The 18,110-nt window shown below is 38.8% G+C and overlaps 1 protein-coding gene across 1 annotated transcript in view; it reads right to left on the bottom strand.

Moving 5' to 3' along the window:
• Positions 1-1,064: 1,064 nt before the first annotated feature.
• Positions 1,065-18,110, bottom strand: part of Hhip (hedgehog interacting protein) — a 93,123-nt gene continuing 76,077 nt past the window's right edge. The window contains exons 12-13 of the mRNA XM_051205832.1: positions 7,584-7,732; positions 1,065-4,807 (exon numbers count right to left, since the gene is read on the bottom strand). Coding sequence (XP_051061789.1) covers positions 4,614-4,807; positions 7,584-7,732 — 343 coding nt within the window. The 3' untranslated portion in view covers positions 1,065-4,613. The remainder of the gene's footprint in view (positions 4,808-7,583; positions 7,733-18,110) is intronic.

The raw sequence follows: 18,110 nt of genomic DNA, 5'->3' as shown, positions 1-18,110 counted from the left end.
TATTGATGCAAGGAGTCTATTATTTATTTGCATCTTTTCAACTGTCTGATACATGCCCTAAATAAATTGTATAGGAAAACAAAGAAAATGATGGGTGGATTTTGGCTTCATATTTAATAGAATTTAAGAAAATGCCAATCTCATAAATAAATAAATCTAAGGCTGCTAGCATTTTGGAAATGAGGCACCCAACTCCCCTTCATTTTCCCACGAGTCCTTTGCCCTCTCCCTAGAAGGCATCCTCAAGTCCATTTCAGAAGTTACTCAGGGAAGATGGCACTAAGGAAGACAGGCAGAACTTGGCTGAGAATTGTATCTGACAGGCTCCAAGAACATGTTTTCAATATCTAGATGCATCTACTCTTGGGCTTTCTATCATATTTTGTGTCACATTACTAATTGTATGTGTGGCCAATTTGTGTTGGTGTGACAAAGAAAGTCAGAGAGCAAATATATGTTTCAAATATAGAAAGAGGAACTTTCTGATTGGAATCCTTTAATACTTCCAGAAACAGTGCCACTAACTTCCTCAGGGAATAAAACTGTGTTCATTTTCTGGGCATATAAATTCAGTTGAGTTCTCTGACTTGCAGACCTCATGGCAAGGAGGATAAATTTCTGAGGTCATTATCACCAAGACACTAGTTTCCTTCCATATAGATTTGGAGCAGTTTTCTTCAAAGTGGACTCTGTAGAGATGGTTGTCACTTTGGTAGGTGATGGGAGATGTCATTCTGTAAATATGTTTCTCATACTGGTTAATGAATAAAGCATTTTTGGCCAATAGGAAAGGAATACAGGAGGGATTAGGAGACAAGGAGGAAAGAGGAAGTAGTTAGGAGGAGTCAAGATGGAGAGATGGGAGAGAACAGAACCGCCGGTCCCCGCTCTCCGGTAAGACCACGTGGAAATACATAGAAATGGGTTAATAATAAGACAGAGCTAGCCAATAAGAAACTAGTACCTGGCCAACAGCATTATATCAAATACATAGTCTCAGTGCGTTATTTGGGGCTGGCAGAAGACCAGAGGCGGATGGAAAAACCTTACTCCTTACAGGTAGGAACTAGCTAGGAGTGTCCCTCCTGTCAGCTCAAGCTGTCTACTAGGGTGACTCCCTTCATCTTTCCTGTGACTTTGCTATAAGACTGGCATAGAGCACCTACACTGGTGGATGTGTGTGCTTTTCGTCATTTCTTTCAATGACTGTAGTAGACTAGCCTGGTATGTTCTTTCTCTACTCATCTTAATGATACTGAATTTAAGCCAGCATGACTCCAGGAGTGAAAACAAAGGAAAATAAACCCAACAAAATGTATAGGTATCTGTCCCAGGGAAACCTAATGATGGGCACATGTGATGTATCTGTTTAGTGGAAACCAACACAAAATGCAGGAGAGTGGAGGAAGAAGAAATTCAAAGAGAGATATAGGAGGAGGAGCAGAGAGGGGTGAAGGAGAGCGTGGGGGAAATCTTAGGTAACATTCTAGACAGATGCTCAGAAACTAAACTGATGCACCTTCCCTTACCAACTTAAACTGGGCTTTTTTCACATGCCAAGAGAAAGTGGAGAAACTCCTAATAGATTACAATGTTCTTGGAAAAACCTCTGCTGCAGGGGCCGACCTCCCATTCAGTTATTAAAATAATGACAGAAGTAAAAGTACTAACAGTATGTCATTCTGTAGCAATTCCAAGGATAGTCAATAGGGAGGCCATGACTACTCAGAGGCATGTAAATGACAAGAAAATAGTTTTCTAGCTGGGTTTTGTAGACATGCATAGATGTTTTTGCCCACCCTTCATGAAACTTGATCAGTTAAATTGTAGAAACATCTGAGTAAAGCTTGTGAAATATTTTCCAATATCTTAAGATTCTAAGATGAAAAGATATGGATAGAAACATTTTTGTCTTCGCTGAACTTTCTTCAATGTCTCTCCTTTTCACTTTAATGATATTCTAATTTAGTTTTCATATTATTGCTTTATGTGCTTTGAGTCAGGGCAAGTTTGGCAACAATACTGGTAAGAATGCTATTTCACACTGAGCTGATACCCAAAGCTTAAGCTCTAGTATAGGTAGGGAATAATAGTAACTGTTTAGTTCTTCTTTGTCAGATATATCAGCACTCACATAAATGACATTTTTCTAGTTTAAATTGTGTGCTTTGTTAGGTGGATAGACTTTTCTTAGCTCATACTTTTTAACCAATTCCAATACATCTCTCACAAGTCATTTATGATAATCCCCAGACATAAAAATCAACTTCAAGGAATACGTCACTTGAGAAAGGGCTATTAAAGCAGCTCTGGTCTGGCCAGCTTAGTCTACATTGTTTGAGTAGAACGTCCACCAATGGAACATCTTCCCTTTAAGTGTAAAATGAAGCACTTGGGCTTTAAGACTCTGTTGGCTTTCTAGGGGTATCCTTCTTGTTTTTGCTCAAACTATGAATGGGGGTATGTGTAATAAAACTGTACGATTTGACAGATTTAGACAGCTGGCTCCTTCAGGAGACATTCACATTCTGTCAGTGTCACCCATGTTGAATAAGAGATGATTTGATAGTAAGGTCCACTTACAAAAATGGTTGTCAGGGCAGTTTTTCCTTTTTTTTTTTTTTTTTTTTTTTTTTTTAATTGTAAAACTTTCTGTGATGGAATTCAGTAAAAGGACTATGAAGAGAAAGCAATGGAGACAAAAGGTTGCTATTAACCTACAGATGCAGGGTACTGCATGGTTCATTGCAAGATTTGTCACAGTGTTGGGCCAATGAAGTGTTGGTGAGACTAGAAGGGACCACCCCTTTTCTGGGGTAAGAGGGCAATTTGGTCTCCATGCTCATTTAGTTCCAAGATTTCTTTGAATAGACTGTCAATTGAAGCTAAATTGTGCAAAATTATGCATGCACTTTTTAATGCAGGCTATTGTTCACTAAGCACTAAGATTTTTCAACCCATTTCCATTGGTATGAGGTCATTGGAAACCCAAGTAATCATATATGGAAGACAGCAGCAGTGGAGCCAACAAATTGTTCTATGTTGTAGATTCTTTAGAATTCCTTAGAATCCACAATGTAATTGCAACTCTTTCAGTTTAAAACAACAGATCATTGTTCCATAACTCAGACTCATATTCCTACGGATAAGGAGCATATGTGCAATATCAGCCAGTGCTGGGCACTTACATGATTCTACACTTTGGATTCAAGAGGGATGGATGTTACGGAGGAGGGTGAATGCTTATCATGATCAGTAGTACAAAACCCTTATGCTTTGTTAGAATGTAAATGTGGAGAGATGGCAAATGGAAAACCATTAAGAACAGTGTCTGTCAGACTCTCGTAACTTAGAGTACTTCATTTCTCTAAGAAAATCTGAACAGAGCATTTGCAGGAAATGCATTGAGGCGACAGTCAAGGGGTATTGTCACAGAGTCCTGAAGGAGCATGTGCATGGAAGTCAGTGTTGCCAAGAAGGACGGTTTTAAGAATCTGACGTTAGGCAGCTTATGCACAGCCTGAAGTGGTTGTGGATGAGCAAGCTGTTCTCCATGGAGGATGGAGTCAGAGTGCACACCTTAACCTTCTAATCCCACAGACTCGTGACAGTCTTGCTATGGTGAAAGCACTGTATATGTATGCAAGGCTGGAGTTCTGGAAGGCCTGGCTGTCCACTTGCTTTTTTCATCTGACCAGTGTGGTGGTTACATGTTGACACAAGGAAACACTGCTAGATTAGATCCAAGGCACATTAAAGGCTGCTTGCTTCCTTACTCCTCTTCTTTCCAATTAAGTTGGTGAAAATGTAACGTTAGTAATTTACAGGATAGGGTAAAGGTGTTTCATCTAGGTGATGTCTATATTATAAAAATAAAATAAAAAATATAAATATGTAACACAAACCCAGTGACTATTGTTACACAAAATATACAATAGAAGCAGTCCATTCAGGAAGATTGCTCTTTTCAAATAGGTTTCTCTGATTTAATCATAAGACATTTGAATACCATCTTGAGATCAAGCTGAAGTAACCAGATTGCTCTGTCAAATAAAAAGGTGAGTGAGTGTGCAACATTCTGTAATTAGATACAACAGAAATGCAGAGTACAATCTCACATCAAGCTGCTTGGTCAGAAATCCATCAAGGAGTTTGGAAACATGCTCTCTTATTATAGACCTTTAATATAAAAATATTTCTACCACATTGCACAACATTTCAAAACCCTACTATGCTCGACTTTAGTAATTACAGGCAGAAATTTCCCGGGAACTAAAGGAATATCTTCTGATGCCATAAAAATTCTGTAATTAATTCTCAGTGGAACTTTTGTGTGAAGTATTCCACACCAGGAAGTAGATGTTAAAAACAAAACAAAACCACCTGTTATACAACCTGGAGTCTGGGGATTGTGACTGCTCGTGTTGGACGAGTGTATGTGAACGAACAGGCCAACATACACACTGGAATCTGCACATTTCTGGAAATAGTTTTTAAATTACTAAAAGAAAATGAGATCACAGGAGTGTGTAACGGGAGGATAGTCTCTTTTTTTTTAATGACAAGATCAAAGTAAATGCCCACCAGGAAGGACTAGTTAACGGTCCCAGAGACTATACAATATAACTTGTGAGATCCAGCAAATAAGATGCCATGTCAATGATGTCATCCAGAATACCTGCCCTGGCCACTCTGCGTAAACTTCTGTCCATGTGCTCACACTGTGGACCAAGGTAGCCTTTCTTACAGAGGCACTTGTTTGGTCTGATGCAAACTCCTCCATGACGACATGCTGGCTCACATTTGGCTGCAAGACATAAATCATGGTATTATTCTCTCTTTTTTTAATCTTTTATATAAAAAAGATTTATTTATTATGTATACAGTGTTCTGTCTACTTGTATGCCTAGACCAGTAGAGGGAATCAGATCTCATTATAGATAGTTGTATACCATGGTGTTTTTGCTGGGAATTGAACTCAGGACCTCTGGAAGAGTGGCCAGTGCTCTTAACCTCTGAGCCATCTCTCCAGCCCCATGTATTATTCTTAAACTTCACATCAGAAGCCATGCCATGTATGAGACTAAGTATTTGATGAATAAGGAAAGGTAGAAAAAGAAGGCAGAAAACAGTCACAAACTGACTGGGCAGAGCAATACACATGCAGGACAGTTTCCAGACATGAAGATTTTGGGGGCAGGAACTGAGCTTGTCAGCACATGGAGAAGCAGGGCTCATGATAAACTATCCAGTCATTTGTAGAACTGGCACTAACCCATTACACCAGCCCTTTCAACTACTGTTCCACAAGGCATTTCAACTAACAGCAATTCTATTCCTTCAGGGTAGGACCTCACAGGAGAGAGACTGGTCTCGAGAAAGGGGTGACCGGCTGGAGCAGTTCCAATGTGACATTGAAATAAGGTCAGCTTGGGACTGGAGTTGCATGCAATATACAACATCTGGTCTCCCTGGCATCCTTGCTTCTCCATGCTAAGATGGGAGATGCACAGAATATATTGATCTCTGATTATGCCTGAAGTCCCATCCTGGGCTCAGTGCAGAGACTGACAAAGGACATTCTGGGCAATGCTCTTTAGGGCTGCTTACAGCATTGAGTCTCTTAATTAAATCATTTGTCGCCTATGCTATAGAAAGAGAATGTGAAGATTACTTCAATGGTGGTATGGAAAGACACAGTTTGGTCTATTCATTAGTTGTCACTTATTGATAAATCTGGTGGTAAAGCCACTGCAGACAAAACAAAATTCTTTGAATACATTTCCTCGTTAGGATCACAGTCATCTTTCAGACACAGTATTCAAGATTCATGGTCCTAGGACTGAGCCATGGGAAAGAAAGTATAAATAAAAGTGAAAGCACTCCATCTTTCAAACTTACAGAAGATGTGTGAACCACATGGGTGTATAACATTCTTCAATGAAGACATCCCAGATTACTCTTATAAAGTGTTTTGCTTTTTACTTAGTTATTGAAAGTATTTAAATTTAATCAGGAGAAATCTTAGTTGAAAGATTTTATAGAAACAAAACAAATGTTAACCAAAATTACCATGCTTCTCTTATTGTAAATAGTATCTGTTAAGACACTGTATAACACATAAGTATTGAAAATGATTTGTTCACCTTTGGTGTAAGTTTGCTGTCCAGAGGAGGTACTCAGAAAATATTTTTTTTAACTTATGTATGTTTGTGGAGACACAGAAGTTAGGTAAAGTGCAAAGACTTTAACAGAATTAGTTGCTATGTAAAGAGACAAGGAATTAGGAGGAACATGTATTATCCAACACTAAAAGGAGTAGAGAAACAATACCCAGGTATATGACTATACTATTACATTTATATGTTGATTCTTTGTTTTGCGCTCAACTGACTAAGAGGGGGATGGAATGGTCAATAGAGTGTGCCTCCTTGTCTGAATAACTACCTAGATTCTGCAGAATTGTAATTATGTATCTCTCACATAGATCTGTAACTCTAACTCTAATCAGATGTTAACAATGTTACTAAATGGCAAAGCAATTTAAGCTTAAAATATGTACTGTTTATATGTTGGTTGTTTTGTTAGGCAATATGCATACCAGACAAGTCATGGTTATAATATATTTTTAAAACAGATTTATCTTTAGAATAAAAGACAGGATTATTTATGATCCAAGAGAAATATTAATTTTGATTTTTATTGGCAGGGTATACTTTAATGTGTGATACAGTAGAGATCAAAACTACCATGCACACTCCTTGTTGAATTTGTATTTCAAGTTCAATCTTAAACTCTTAAGTTTCTAAAGTCATTCATTTTCATTTTTATTTATTTATGAGTGCTCTGTCCTTCTGTATGCCTGCAGGACAGAAGAGGACGTCAGATCCAGTCACAGATGACTCTGAGTCAACATACTATTGCTGGGAATTGAACTCAGGACCTCTGGAAGAACAGCCAGTGCTCTTAACTGCTGAGCCATCTCTCCAGCCCTAATTCATTTTTCTTAACTTCACACCAATTAAAATTTAACATAGCAGGAAACTCACAAGATGGCTTTACTCTCTTCCAGCAGCTGCTCACTTCACAATGGGTTACCAGGGAGTGGAGTAGACTAGAAAAGTCTCATAATACGCATCTAGATAATTGTATTTTTCCCCTTTTAGTTAGTAACATGCTCTGAAAATCTCTACTCCTAGTGTACCACAGCAAAATGCAAGTGATAATCCAGAGAGGGCATCGATGCCGTGGCTGGTAAAGGCTGGCACTTGGCCAGGGCTTTGGGAAACACCAAATTTTTGGTGGGTATGAGCGCTCCAAAGGTAGGACTTTGGTGTTCTGTTTTCATTTTTTTTTCTACCTTTTGAAAAGATTCGATCATTTAGAGATCTTGTATGCTCATGATTAACTTGAGTATGTGAACGACCTACATTAAATCGAGAAGGATTCCATTTGTAACTCCAGAAAGAGAAATTGTAAAGCATTAGCCTCTTGCATACCAAATGGGTCTAGAAACAGGTGACACTAGTTTCTCAAACCCAAGGGCCATTTACAGTGTTCCAGGTGACAACAGAAATACTAACCAGTTCTGCAGAAGTCTCCCTCCCAGCCTGGACTGCAGCAGCACTTGCCCGTGGGGGTGTAGTAGCCATTCCGACAGAGCCGGGAGTAATCCGAGGTCAGGGTCTGTGCGGGTTGAACTGTGACTCTACATTCCTCAGGCATTAAAGGTCTGCACCCCAAAACAAGAATTGACATTGTACATCAGATCTTTTTTACAAGTGACACGGTCAACTCACAACTTCAGAAGAGCATAAGAACACACTGGTAATGGAAAATAGCCTAAGAAACTTTACTTCATCAAAAGTCTCCATAAAAAGAACAAGAAAAATATGGCTCTTTTGTACTTGTTAGCTAGAATTCTAGAAACTGTAATTTTAAATATTTAAAATTTTCACTTGATGGTATGTGTTTGCATGTGTGTGTGTGTATGCATGTGTGTGGCTGTGCCATGGTTCATGCGTGGAGATCAGAGGTCAGCCCTGTGATGTCAGCTTTCTCCTTTCACCTTCCCATGGGTTCTGGGGATGACACTCACACCATTAGGCTTGCTCAGTGAGGGCTTTACACACTGAGGCTTCTTGCCAGCCCTCAAACTGAAATTTTAAAAGTAGAAGGGCATGTATATTTTGAAGCTTCCTTCCACCCAGATACACAAACACTTTTAGGGATAGTGCCCCATTTTCCTCTTGTGCTTGACCTAGCTGGCGATACCACAGGGCCAGTTACATTTGTCACAGTGATCACTGGCTGACTAACAAACATGGGAATGAATCCCTTCTGTTCTGCTCTCTTCTTTCTTTTTTAATGGTTCTTGGGGGTCAGACCCAGGGCTTTGAACACATTAGGCTTGTGCTATGTATGCTGCTAAGCTATGTGGTTGCCCTTCTTTCTACTCCCCCAAAACCTTGTCGGTTGGAGGAGGGCCTCCCTAGGAAATATCTCTCTCTTTCTCTGTCTGTCTGTCTGTCTGCCTGGTGATATATTGTTTATGATCTAATATAGCAACTGATCTATATCCTTCCCCTTTGTAGCCTTCTTCTTTTTGTATTAGCCAAAAAGGGGGAATGATATATTACTTCTGATTTAATAAAGCAACTAAAGATCAAAATGCAAAACTAGCCACAGCCATTGTGGTGGTACACACCTTTATTCCAGCAGCCATTCTAGCAAGCCATAGAGGCCAGGCAGTGGTTGATCATAGCTTTAATCCCAGGACTCAGGAAGTAGAGACAGACTGCCCTCTGTGAGTTCAAAGCCCCCCAGGGTTACATTAGAGTGAATCAGTTGAAAAGAGAAAACAGCTCAAGCAAAAGTGTTCTCAGCACTGGGGATTCTATGCCTTTAATCCCAGCTCTAAAGAGGTATATAGGATAGGAGTGGGGCATTCGGTATTCAGTCTCAGAGATTGGTTCTGCAGCCACGCTAAGGACAGGATAGCCCTTTCAGTCTGAGGTAGAGGAGACCTAGTGGCTGGCTGCTTTGCTTTTCTCATCTTCAGCTGCTTTGTTTGATTACAAACAATGTGTAAACACATGTCTATCTCTCTCTCTCTCTTTCTCTCTCTCTCTCTCTCTCTCTCTCTGTGTCTCTCCTTTCAGGGCAGGGCCTTCCTATCTCTCTGTCTCCTTCTGTCTTGCCTTTTGGGGGGAGGGTATCACTGTGTAGCCCAGGATGGCCTCAGATGGGTTTTGTAGATTGGACTTGAACTGGAAAGTTTCTTGTATAACCTCTCACTTACCAGGATTAAGTAGTGTGCCACTGCACCCAGATCATTTTATTTTGAGATAAATGTAAATTGATCTGTGTGCAGGTGAATATTTATGCTGCCAAATAAAAATTGAAACTGTTAATGCAAAGAAAGACATGTATAGAATGGAGACTTTATGAATTATATAAAGTCAAAATATTTTATTATTATGTATAACTTAATTAGCTCCTGTATGAAGAGAAAGAATGTTAATAATAGCAGTCACAAACATATCATTTGCAATGTGAAACTTCATGCATTTTGTATTAATTATTCTATGCCATTGTCATTTATAGAGAAAACTAAGCCATCAAAGGCTTTTTTTTGTTTATTTTTTTTTTTTTTTTAATGATTCTGCATTTTTAATACTGCTATTCAAACATGATCAAGCTGGCACCAGAATTCCAAATGTTCCTGACCTAATATTTAGGGGGAAGTATTCAGTGTTCCTTTCCTGGAGTGTCCTATCCTCACTGGTCTCCATGTTACCACAAGGTGGGAAGGACCTTCCAGCAGAATACAAACAAACATTATTAGTCTGTCACGTGCTTCCAAAGTCTAGGTTTAACCACAAAAACTAAGTTACAGGGATTACTTAGATAGAAAAAGAATTAAGCCTTGGGTTTTTTGTTTGTTTTTGTTTTTTGTTTTTGAGATAAGGATTCTCTGTGTAGTGTCAGCTGTCCAGAAATTCACTCTGAGATCAAGCTGGCCTCAAACTTAGACATCTGCCTGCCTCTGCCTCTGGAGGGTTGGGATTAAAGGTGTGCACCACCACTGCCCAGTGAGAGTCTGTTTTCTTAAGACTAGTTATGTCCTCCTGCCAGCAAGACCAGTGATCAAATTTAGGAGTCTTCTGCAATGATCTAAAATCATGTGTTAAAATCTCAAATACTAAAGATGTATAGGAACTTCTATATCTCCCCTCATCAATGAAAGTCCTACTAGGCTAGGGTTAAACACCCAAAGTTCTCTCTGTTTCTTTCTTGTACAACAGTCTTACTTTATTTGTATGACAGTGGCATTTCTGATCACCTACAAAGCCAGTTTCAGGAGCCTTGACACTCACTATTAAACAGAATGTGTTATATACACTAAATGTAACTTTTTCAAATAAAGTCTATGAAGACAAACATTGCTCTCTTTGTGTCTCATAGGGACATAGAGGAATGTGTAGCCCATGGAAATGCTTAATGAAATCTGATAGGGGATGTCCTTCTATATATATGTTTCTCATATTGGTTGATGAATAAAATGCTAATTGGCCAGTAGCCAGGCAAGAAGGATAGATGGGATTACCAGAAAAGGATACTTCTGGGGAGAGGAAGGCAGAGAAAAGTGACCAGGGGGATGCCATATAGCTGCTAAAGGAGCAACATGCCAGATTATGGGTAAGCCACAGCCTTGATTAATAGATTAATAGAAATGGGTTAATAATTAAGAGAGAGCTAGTCAGTAAGAGACCTGAGCCATTGGTCAAACAGTTTATAAACAATATAAGTCTCTGCATGTTTATTTGGAGCTAAATGGCTGTGGGACCAGAACTTCCATCTACAGAAATCTGGATAAGATTAGTAACTGGGTGTTTAAAACCTTTTCCTATGTTCCTATGCTATTGAGTAGAACTATTAGAATATGGCTATGAAGGAACAATAAATTATATATATATATATATATATATATATATATATATATATGTGTGTGTGTGTGTGTGTGTGTTGTATGTGTGTGTGTTATATGTGTGTGCGTGTGCCATGGTTCATGCGTGGAGATCAGAGGTCAGCCCTGTGATGTCAGCTTTCTCCTTTCACCTTCCCATGGGTTCTGGGGATGACACTCACACCATTAGGGCTTGCTCAGTGAGGGCTTTACACACTGAGGCTTCTTGCCAGCCCTCAAACTGAAATTTTAAAAGTAGAAGGGCATGTATATTTTGAAGCTTCCTTCCACCCAGATACACAAACACTTTTAGGGATAGTGCCCCATTTTCCTCTTGTGCTTGACCTAGCTGGCGATACCACAGGGCCAGTTACATTTGTCACAGTGATCACTGGCTGACTAACAAACATGGGAATGAATCCCTTCTGTTCTGCTCTCTTCTTTCTTTTTTAATGGTTCTTGGGGGTCAGACCCAGGGCTTTGAACACATTAGGCTTGTGCTATGTATGCTGCTAAGCTATGTGGTTGCCCTTCTTTCTACTCCCCCAAAACCTTGTCGGTTGGAGGAGGGCCTCCTAGGAAATATCTCTCTCTTTCTCTGTCTGTCTGTCTGTCTGCCTGGTGATATATTGTTTATGATCTAATATAGCAACTGATCTATATCCTTCCCCTTTGTAGCCTTCTTCTTTTTGTATTAGCCAAAAAGGGGGAATGATATATTACTTCTGATTTAATAAAGCAACTAAAGATCAAAATGCAAAACTAGCCACAGCCATTGTGGTGGTACACACCTTTATTCCAGCAGCCATTCTAGCAAGCCATAGAGGCCAGGCAGTGGTTGATCATAGCTTTAATCCCAGGACTCAGGAAGTAGAGACAGACTGCCCTCTGTGAGTTCAAAGCCCCCCAGGGTTACATTAGAGTGAATCAGTTGAAAAGAGAAAACAGCTCAAGCAAAAGTGTTCTCAGCACTGGGGATTCTATGCCTTTAATCCCAGCTCTAAAGAGGTATATAGGATAGGAGTGGGGCATTCGGTATTCAGTCTCAGAGATTGGTTCTGCAGCCACGCTAAGGACAGGATAGCCCTTTCAGTCTGAGGTAGAGGAGACCTAGTGGCTGGCTGCTTTGCTTTTCTCATCTTCAGCTGCTTTGTTTGATTACAAACAATGTGTAAACACATGTCTATCTCTCTCTCTCTCTTTCTCTCTCTCTCTCTCTCTCTCTCTCTGTGTCTCTCCTTTCAGGGCAGGGCCTTCCTATCTCTCTGTCTCCTTCTGTCTTGCCTTTTGGGGGAGGGTATCACTGTGTAGCCCAGGATGGCCTCAGATGGGTTTTGTAGATTGGACTTGAACTGGAAAGTTTCTTGTATAACCTCTCACTTACCAGGATTAAGTAGTGTGCCACTGCACCCAGATCATTTTATTTTGAGATAAATGTAAATTGATCTGTGTGCAGGTGAATATTTATGCTGCCAAATAAAAATTGAAACTGTTAATGCAAAGAAAGACATGTATAGAATGGAGACTTTATGAATTATATAAAGTCAAAATATTTTATTATTATGTATAACTTAATTAGCTCCTGTATGAAGAGAAAGAATGTTAATAATAGCAGTCACAAACATATCATTTGCAATGTGAAACTTCATGCATTTTGTATTAATTATTCTATGCCATTGTCATTTATAGAGAAAACTAAGCCATCAAAGGCTTTTTTTTGTTTATTTTTTTTGTTTTTTTTAATGATTCTGCATTTTTAATACTGCTATTCAAACATGATCAAGCTGGCACCAGAATTCCAAATGTTCCTGACCTAATATTTAGGGGGAAGTATTCAGTGTTCCTTTCCTGGAGTGTCCTATCCTCACTGGTCTCCATGTTACCACAAGGTGGGAAGGACCTTCCAGCAGAATACAAACAAACATTATTAGTCTGTCACGTGCTTCCAAAGTCTAGGTTTAACCACAAAAACTAAGTTACAGGGATTACTTAGATAGAAAAAGAATTAAGCCTTGGGTTTTTTGTTTGTTTTTGTTTTTTGTTTTTGAGATAAGGATTCTCTGTGTAGTGTCAGCTGTCCAGAAATTCACTCTGAGATCAAGCTGGCCTCAAACTTAGACATCTGCCTGCCTCTGCCTCTGGAGGGTTGGGATTAAAGGTGTGCACCACCACTGCCCAGTGAGAGTCTGTTTTCTTAAGACTAGTTATGTCCTCCTGCCAGCAAGACCAGTGATCAAATTTAGGAGTCTTCTGCAATGATCTAAAATCATGTGTTAAAATCTCAAATACTAAAGATGTATAGGAACTTCTATATCTCCCCTCATCAATGAAAGTCCTACTAGGCTAGGGTTAAACACCCAAAGTTCTCTCTGTTTCTTTCTTGTACAACAGTCTTACTTTATTTGTATGACAGTGGCATTTCTGATCACCTACAAAGCCAGTTTCAGGAGCCTTGACACTCACTATTAAACAGAATGTGTTATATACACTAAATGTAACTTTTTCAAATAAAGTCTATGAAGACAAACATTGCTCTCTTTGTGTCTCATAGGGACATAGAGGAATGTGTAGCCCATGGAAATGCTTAATGAAATCTGATAGGGGATGTCCTTCTATATATATGTTTCTCATATTGGTTGATGAATAAAATGCTAATTGGCCAGTAGCCAGGCAAGAAGGATAGATGGGATTACCAGAAAAGGATACTTCTGGGGAGAGGAAGGCAGAGAAAAGTGACCAGGGGGATGCCATATAGCTGCTAAAGGAGCAACATGCCAGATTATGGGTAAGCCACAGCCTTGATTAATAGATTAATAGAAATGGGTTAATAATTAAGAGAGAGCTAGTCAGTAAGAGACCTGAGCCATTGGTCAAACAGTTTATAAACAATATAAGTCTCTGCATGTTTATTTGGAGCTAAATGGCTGTGGGACCAGAACTTCCATCTACAGAAATCTGGATAAGATTAGTAACTGGGTGTTTAAAACCTTTTCCTATGTTCCTATGCTATTGAGTAGAACTATTAGAATATGGCTATGAAGGAACAATAAATTATATATATATATATATATATATATATATATATATATATGTGTGTGTGTGTGTGTGTGTGTTGTATGTGTGTGTGTTATATGTGTGTGCGTGTGCCATGGTTCATGCGTGGAGATCAGAGGTCAGCCCTGTGATGTCAGCTTTCTCCTTTCACCTTCCCATGGGTTCTGGGGATGACACTCACACCATTAGGCTTGCTCAGTGAGGGCTTTACACACTGAGGCTTCTTGCCAGCCCTCAAACTGAAATTTTAAAAGTAGAAGAGCATGTATATCTTGATGCTTCCTTCCACTCAGATCTGCAAACACTTTTAGGAATAGCACTCAGGAGTGATTATATATATATATATATATATATATATATATATATATATATATATATATCTCATGTGTACATACATGCACACACACACACACACACACACACACACACACACACACACATGTGCACGCACAGAAGGTCTCATTCATTATGAGGACTGGGCTGGTTTCAAAGTCACTGCTTCCCCTTCCTCAGTTCCATAGTATGCATTCGTCATAGAGTAGCTATTTAATACTTATTTCATTGGGCTAGAAAATTGTGCTTAGTATATAATCTAATTAGAGTCATTTGAATAGTTTTGTTGTTTAAAACAATCTTTTCTTTTTCTTTTCTTTTCTTTTTTTTTTTTTTTTTTTGCCCCTGGACTCTGAGTTCTACTGAATGAAGTCAGAAGTAACTTTCCAAATAGAAAATGTAGCTAACAGGGTGTTTGGGTTTGCAATAAAAAATATATCGAGCCTATGTGTTGACAGCTATCCCCACAGCCCTGAAGCTTAATTTGAATCAGAAAAACATATTTCCTCATCTCCTCACATGACAAATAATGAAACACTGAGGGGCTCTCGCAGAAAATTGTCCAACATTCTTTAATGTATAAAGTATTGTTTTCAGAAAGTTAAGACTTTTTTTTAGAAACTTTGGCTGGGTTTGTGTAGTGATGCAAAGGTTTGGATACTTCTTTGCAATGACAGGGGACAGTGGGAAGTGGTTATTTACAACACACATTGTCTGTGTTGACTTTCTGTGACTAGAAAAGGCCAGTGGTGGAAGTCTCTGGGTAGTGGGAATCTGGGTGGTTTTAATTTAGTGCAATTGAATTTAATGAATGAACAAATAAATTAATAGATGAAACATCTTCTGTCAGCTTGTGTTGAAACACTGTGATGAATCCTATCCTCCTAAATGAGCAGTGTCAACATCCATCTTGTATTTCACCAAAGAAAGGCTCATGGTTAGTTTTTTTCAAAGGCATACACATTTCAAATTCATTCTGTTGTAAAACCAGACATGTAGGCCTTAAGTGCTACTTATTTATACAATCCTGATTCATTGGAGGTTTTAGCAGATTTGAAAATTCTATGGCTTCCTTTATCAACTTCCTGGAGGAAGAGAGTGATGTAAGAACTCTTCTTTACACATAGTCACTTTGGAGCTCATGAAAGTGTCTCTTAGCTACGGTCACATTTATAAAATGGTTCCTCCTCCATTGTTTTCCCATTCTCAACAGTTAAGAGCAACCAATTGTCTAAACCTTTGTTACTCACAGTCTAGTCTTTGACGAATGGCAACTGTCAGGATGGTGGGTAGAGTCAGACCTAATGAATTCAAACATCATTCTCAATTAGGGGCCATTTCCTAACCAGGAGCAATTATGTGGTCATTAATTAGTGTGTTCAGGAACTTCCTAGTACAGAAAGCTTTGGAATCTTATGATTGGGTGGAGTCTGTTCTCAGTAGAAGAGGCAGCCATCTTGCTGACCACAGAAGCTGATCTCATGGGTTTAGTGAATTCCCTAAATATGTGATACTCTGCAATCACCTTTAACCCTGATTGTGTCTAAAGACAGTTTCAACTCTTCTATTTCAAGAGGCCTATGGGAGGGAAGCTGCTTATAACAGTGTAGATCTGTTTTCCATTTGTGTAAGTCAAGACAGATAAACCATCTCTGCATGCTGTGTTATCTTGTAAAAATCTTTTTAGTGTCATTTTCCAAAGTCAGTACACAAACAAATGGCTTTTCTTCCTTATTATGCTCTTTAGTCTGCTTAGTCAGTGTAATATTTTCCTTTTACAAGGTACTCATGATGATAGAATTCTAGAGGCAAGGGATTGACAACAGTGTTGCCTGATTTTCCACAGACACTATGTACCAAAATTTCAAGTTGACCTTGACAATTGTCTAATTCAGTTGGGTTGTGAGGACTCTTCCTCATCTGGAGGGCAATCATATTCCAGGTAGAACAGAAAGATGGAGTCTTCCTGTGTGGCCAGGAAACAGCCACCTTCCTGGGACATGGTGTCTGTGTGACCAGGAAGAGGTATGTTTTCTGTTGTTGTAACAGTGTTCTCTTTGGGGCATAATGAGATACTGAGTACTTTTTGAGGTGCTGAGTCTATTCCAGTTTCCAGTCATTCCTGAGTAACTGACATATGCTCTAAGGAGAGGGTAGACTTCAATTCAAGAATAAATCTTTGCGTAGGTCATATACACAATCATATTACAAGTTTTTAGTTTGTATTGTGTTTTCTAAAGCTATAATTTAGATAGATAGGGTCAATGTTCTAGGTTATTTCTAAACAGTATCTAGAAACTTCTAATCTGAAACACATTGAACAAAATGGGTCTGGGCAGTCTTCTCTGACTATATTCACTCTGAGGATTCCTGGGTCTAAAGCTTCTATACAAGCTGGACTCACCTGATTACCTGACACACTCACTAAGAAGGTTGGGTGGTGCTAAACAATGTTTAATGTGGTGATGGTCTAATCACCACCTCAATCCACAAATACATAAAATAGCATGTGACCCTCTCACACTAAAACCAGTAGACATCAACCCCTCTATTTCCATGGGAAAATCAGCATGTACAATTAGGAGATTTAATCCTAATAATCTTTGGGAGGCAGAGACAGGGGGATCTCTGTGAGTTTGAGGACATCCTAGTCTACAAAGTGAGTTCTAAGACAGTCAAAGCTACACAGAGAAGCTCTTGTCTTGAAAATCAAAATTTAAAAAAAAATGTAACATTTCTTGATTTAGGCAAAGCAGTTAAAACTGAATGGTAATGTAATTTGCTTTTAGACGGAAAAACAAGCTTATCAAATTACCTTAGATATTTGATACATTTGAAGCCTTCTGACTCCAGAAACTGATCAACTATTATTGTTAGTGCTGAGTGTAAAAACAATTTATTTCAAAGTTTCATATATCTGAAAAAAAAAAAAAAAAGAATCTATCTACAAGGCATTTTGTCTTGCTTAGTGCTTCAGCCCAACCAAGTTTTCCCCTGTCTTCATCATTTTGTGATAGTATAACAAATTGTCTGGGAAGCTTAAGTGACAAGCACAGATTTGTCATAGGACTGGAGGCTGGGAGATATTTTCAGCAATTCAAGTAACAGCGCGCAACTGTGGCTGGAAACAAGCTAGCCTGCCACCTGCCTTTCGGGAGACTAGAAACACACAAAACCAAACTGTGAGGGAAGCAAAACTCTAAGCTCAGGAAGGAAAAACCATCATAGCCAAGCCAGAGTCCCCATAGGGGTGGGAAACCTGAACTTTATTTTCATCTGATCACTAAGACAACAACTAATGATAATTAATAAAAATAAAAATATAATAAAAATATAAGATATCAGGGGATTGGATAGTATGAGATTCTAGCACTGAGCCAAAGGGTGGGTGACCAGAAGACATGTGAATTTTAGAAATGCTTTTAAGTATCTTGAACTCTTAATAAATGAATCTCATTTTGAAGGATAATGTTTTTCATTATATATATTCTCCACTTTATATATTTGTAAATAGATGCCATTTACAGATGGCAATTCAATCAAAATCTCATGGCAGTGTATATAGTTATCAAAGGAGCTAATGGCCCCGCATTGAACATTAAGAAAGATTATAATTGAATGCTTAGCTATGTGTCAAATCTATAGGAAATAGGGAATACATATAAAAATATTTGTATGTGTTTACACCACAAAAGTACAGTATGTTAGCTAATGGATATGCTAATTAGCTTGACTTAATGACCACATTATTCAT

This window comes from Phodopus roborovskii, unplaced genomic scaffold, assembly GCF_943737965.1.
Source record: "Phodopus roborovskii unplaced genomic scaffold, PHOROB, whole genome shotgun sequence".
Classification (NCBI taxonomy): domain Eukaryota; kingdom Metazoa; phylum Chordata; class Mammalia; order Rodentia; family Cricetidae; genus Phodopus; species Phodopus roborovskii.
This window is presented reverse-complemented; position numbering and strand designations above follow the sequence as displayed.